At 50.0% G+C, this 3,869-nt stretch overlaps 1 protein-coding gene across 1 annotated transcript in view; it reads right to left on the bottom strand.

Moving 5' to 3' along the window:
• Kdelr2 (KDEL endoplasmic reticulum protein retention receptor 2) overlaps positions 1 to 2,935 on the bottom strand; it is a 17,170-nt gene extending 14,235 nt beyond the window's left edge. Inside the window, exon 1 of the mRNA XM_005368018.2 lies at positions 2,708 to 2,935. Within this exon, the coding sequence (XP_005368075.1) occupies positions 2,708 to 2,798 (91 nt within the window). The 5' untranslated portion in view covers positions 2,799 to 2,935. The remainder of the gene's footprint in view (positions 1 to 2,707) is intronic.
• Positions 2,936 to 3,869: the final 934 nt, after the last annotated feature.

Genomic DNA, 3,869 nt, shown 5'->3' with positions numbered 1-3,869 from the left:
AAAAAAAAAAAAAAACAGAATGTCCCGCTTCCTTGCCAGCCTGGCTTGTCCTCCCTTAGGGAGAATCGTCCTGTGGTTTGGGAGTGCTGGGGTGCTCTCAGCACTGTTTCAATCCTAACGTAAGTTCCCGTTTTCAAGCTGAGAACCACCTGGACAGACATGGCTCAAGTTCCAGATATTTGAGAAACTCCGATCAAGTTCTTCCTTCTCAAAGTCACTAAACAACTATTATAACTTAAGATGAAAAACAAGCTAGGATAAGTCAGCATTTAATTCAGAATAAATGATCTTGGTGATTTTCATTTTTGAGAGGCCAGGATATTTTACATAGCATCATGAAGAGGACCCCTGAGTCCAAGAGTGATGATGGTATCATAGAACACTTGGGAAACACCTGAACTGAGCTTACCCACTTACCTCCCATCTTGGCACTTAAATTGGAATACTCTAATCTCCCAGGAAAACAATGAATATTCAATAGCACCACCTTCCATTCCCTTGTTATTCAAGGTTCTCCTAAGAATTCTACTGGGGAGGAGACGGGACAGCTGAATGGTTAAGAGTACTTGCTGTTCTTGTAGAGGACCTGGGTTCAGTTTTCAGTAATACCATGGTGGCTTATGACTGCCTGTAACTTCAATTCCAGAGGATCTGACGCCCTCTTCTGGTCTCAAGGGCTTTCTGTACACTTGTGATACATAGGTACACATATATGCACATAAAAAATAATTTAAAAAAAAAAACAACTCCATTTCTGGGGGCAGGAGAGATAGTTCAGCCACTAAGGGGATGTACTGCTCTTGCAAAGGACCTAAGTTCAGTTTTCAGTATCACATTAGACAGCTCAAAACTGCCTGTGACTCCATCTTCGGGGGAATATGGTGTCTTCTCCTGGCCTCCACAGGAACCAGCACTCACACAATTAAATAAATCTTTAACTTGGCAGAAGAACCTAATGAATGAAGAGTCTTAGAGATTTTGAAAGAAAGCTAAAGACTGAAAGTTGTGTCAGAGTCCACCAACACCAACACCCGAAGAACTGGCATCAAAGGTGTAGATGAACTGCAGAGGACGAAGCAAGTGTTAATTTGAAATCCAAATTACGAATTACTGCTTATGTTTCAATCCTGGCTTCATCAAAACTGTGCTTCCCTTCCCTTCTCCAGCATGGGTACCTGCCCACACGGCTCTTTTAAGGGCTGTCTGAGATGAGCCATAGAGAACACAAAGCTGACGACCAAATGCACACCCTATCACAACTGCAACCATTAATCTGCTGTCATCACAAATCATGCAATCGAGCCTCTCAGGTCACCTCCAAGCCAGACACGACGTTTCCAGGACTTTGTAACATCCACTTTGATTGATCAAAGGTCTTTTTTGGTTGTGCTCACTTCCTGGATCTCAACTACGTTCCAGGGAGAGAGATGAGACCTTCAGACAGCAGAGGCAAAGGGGTAGCGCTAACTTTAGATGAGTTAAATTTGTTAATAAACCAGATAGGTGGCGTCTCCATCACCCAGGTCCTCTAGGACTCCTATCTTCTGCTGTCTCTGAAAAAAATTAAATTTGAGTTTACAAAGCTATTTCACTGGGGGCAATGACATTAAGTTTAAGGACAGTATTTTAAGAATGTATTTTGGGTTTGGGTGGACAGGTTGTTTTTGGAGACAGGGACCATGCGATCTTTGAATTCCTGATCCTCAGGCTTCTTCTATCTCTCAAGTTCTGGGATTACAGGCAAGCACCATCATATTTACCAAGAAATTATCTAAAACTTAGAAGAGTCTTAAAATTTAATGGCATGCAGAAATCCACAGCTTTTGTGCAGGCAAAGTTTATTCTAGTGCCTCTCTGCAATACTCAATAAAATATGCATGGCTTGGAGGGAGGGACAGGGCCAACTCACTGGTGACGTGGAGCCAGGAAACGAGATGAGAACACAGAGGAGACTTCAGTGGTACCCAGCGCTTGTAGCTTAAGAGAGCCAGTTACTAGATGCCCACACTCAAGAGAGAAAAAAACCAGTTCGCTTCTCAAAGAAGCACGAAACTGTGCCAAATAACTCATATCTTTTTTTTTTCATCATTTTTTTAAATGATGGACGAGATCCTGAACCCCAAGACTTGAGTGCAGCCCTTTTAACCGTAAAAGGTCTGACCTGACACCGTCCTGCCTCCCGAGCCCATCCCCTGCTCCAGTCCCTGAAGAGAACAGGATAAAGAGCAGGATGCTCTCTTCCTCCAGCCGGCCCCACCTCGCGGGTGGCCTGGCTGCCACGTCAGGCCCTGCTCGCCCGACCCGCGGTTCTATCCATCGTTCTCGAGCAAGTTTCCCACTGATTCCTGGGGACACAGCGGCGCTCCCCAAAAGCCCAAAGAGAGGGACACGCCTACTAGAACCCCACACACCCCGTCCTAAACTTTTCAGATCTAGCGGGACCCGGGGCGGAGGGGGGGTGCAGTTTAGAGCTCTGCACCCGGACGGATCAAGTTCGCGGGCGGACCAAACGCAGACCGGGGACCCAGGACTGCGACGGACACCCCAACCCGTGCGCACACCCGGAGGGCTTTCAAGGCCCGCTGGGCCGGCCGAGGTGGGTGTGTCCTGCCATCGCGAGCCCCGCGCGAGCCTCCCAGAGACCGAGGGCCGAACGGGTCCTTCCGTGCGGTCCTTCCCCTCGCGCCTCGCCCCGGCGACCGCTCACCCGCACAGGAGCGCGTCTTCCAGATCTTCAGCAGGAGGATGACGATGGCCGCCAAGTGGGACAGGTCCCCAGTCAGCCGGAAGATGTTCATGGCGGCGGCGGTCGGCGCGGCGGCCCCGAGGCTCGGCAGCGACTCAGGACGCGGCGACAGCCCCTGAGAGAGGAAGCGGCGAAAGATGGCGGGAGCGGGCGCGACGTGGCCAGGGACGTGGCCGAACTGCCGTCGTGCGCGCGGGGCAGCCTGGGAGAGCGGGCGCCCGCTGGGGCCACGCCCCTGCCACGCCCCTTAAAGGCCCCGAGTCCGTGAGCTGCCGGACCCTACACCCCGCGTGGGCTGCCGACTGAGGAGGACCCAGAGTGCTCCGCAATTTCCGTCTCCAGGGTTTCCGCCCAGCTGCCAACGATTTCCTTTTTTTAAGTTTTGAAATGACACTCCATTGTGAGGATCGACTGCGTTTTCTCCCCTATCCTACTAAGACAGCAGGGGTATCCCTCTTAGGGGCCTTATGGGAAGTAGTAAGCATTGTTAAAATCTCTGCGGTTAAGAACGCGTGCTTCTCTTATAGAGAACCCAAGTTCAATTCCCAGCACCCACACCGGGCAATTTACAACGCCTGTAACACTAGCTCCAGGGGATTTGATGCTTCGGGCCTTTGAGGGCACCTGCACATACCCACACACACCTCTGAAATAATAAAAGTAAATATTTAAAAGTACATTTATTTGTGGGTCGCGTGGGGACATCCAATCCGATACAGTTCTCTCCTTCCAACATGAGGGTCTCCAAGAATGGATCAAGATGTCTCGATTGACGACAAGCTGCTTTAACCACTGAGCAATCCCACCACTGACGACAAGCTCCTCTAACCACTGTGCAATCCCACCACTTCTTTTCTTTCCTCTTCCTCGGCTTGCTTTTTGCTTTTTATATGTGCATTTGCTTGTGTGTGCACTCGGGTGTGCTGTGAGGCCAGATATTGATGTCTATGGCCTCCTAGCGCACTTTACGGCTGATGGATTTAAGCAGGGCATCTCACTTGAACCCAGAACTTGCTGATTTGGCTAGTCTAGCGAGCCAGCTTGCTGAGGGGTCCCCTATCTCCACCGCTCAAGCTCTGCCACACCTGCCTGACATTTATGTGGGTGCTGGAGACTGGGACTC

The sequence above is a fragment of the Microtus ochrogaster genome, unplaced genomic scaffold (genome assembly GCF_000317375.1).
Source record: "Microtus ochrogaster isolate Prairie Vole_2 unplaced genomic scaffold, MicOch1.0 UNK27, whole genome shotgun sequence".
Taxonomy (NCBI): domain Eukaryota; kingdom Metazoa; phylum Chordata; class Mammalia; order Rodentia; family Cricetidae; genus Microtus; species Microtus ochrogaster.
This window is presented reverse-complemented; position numbering and strand designations above follow the sequence as displayed.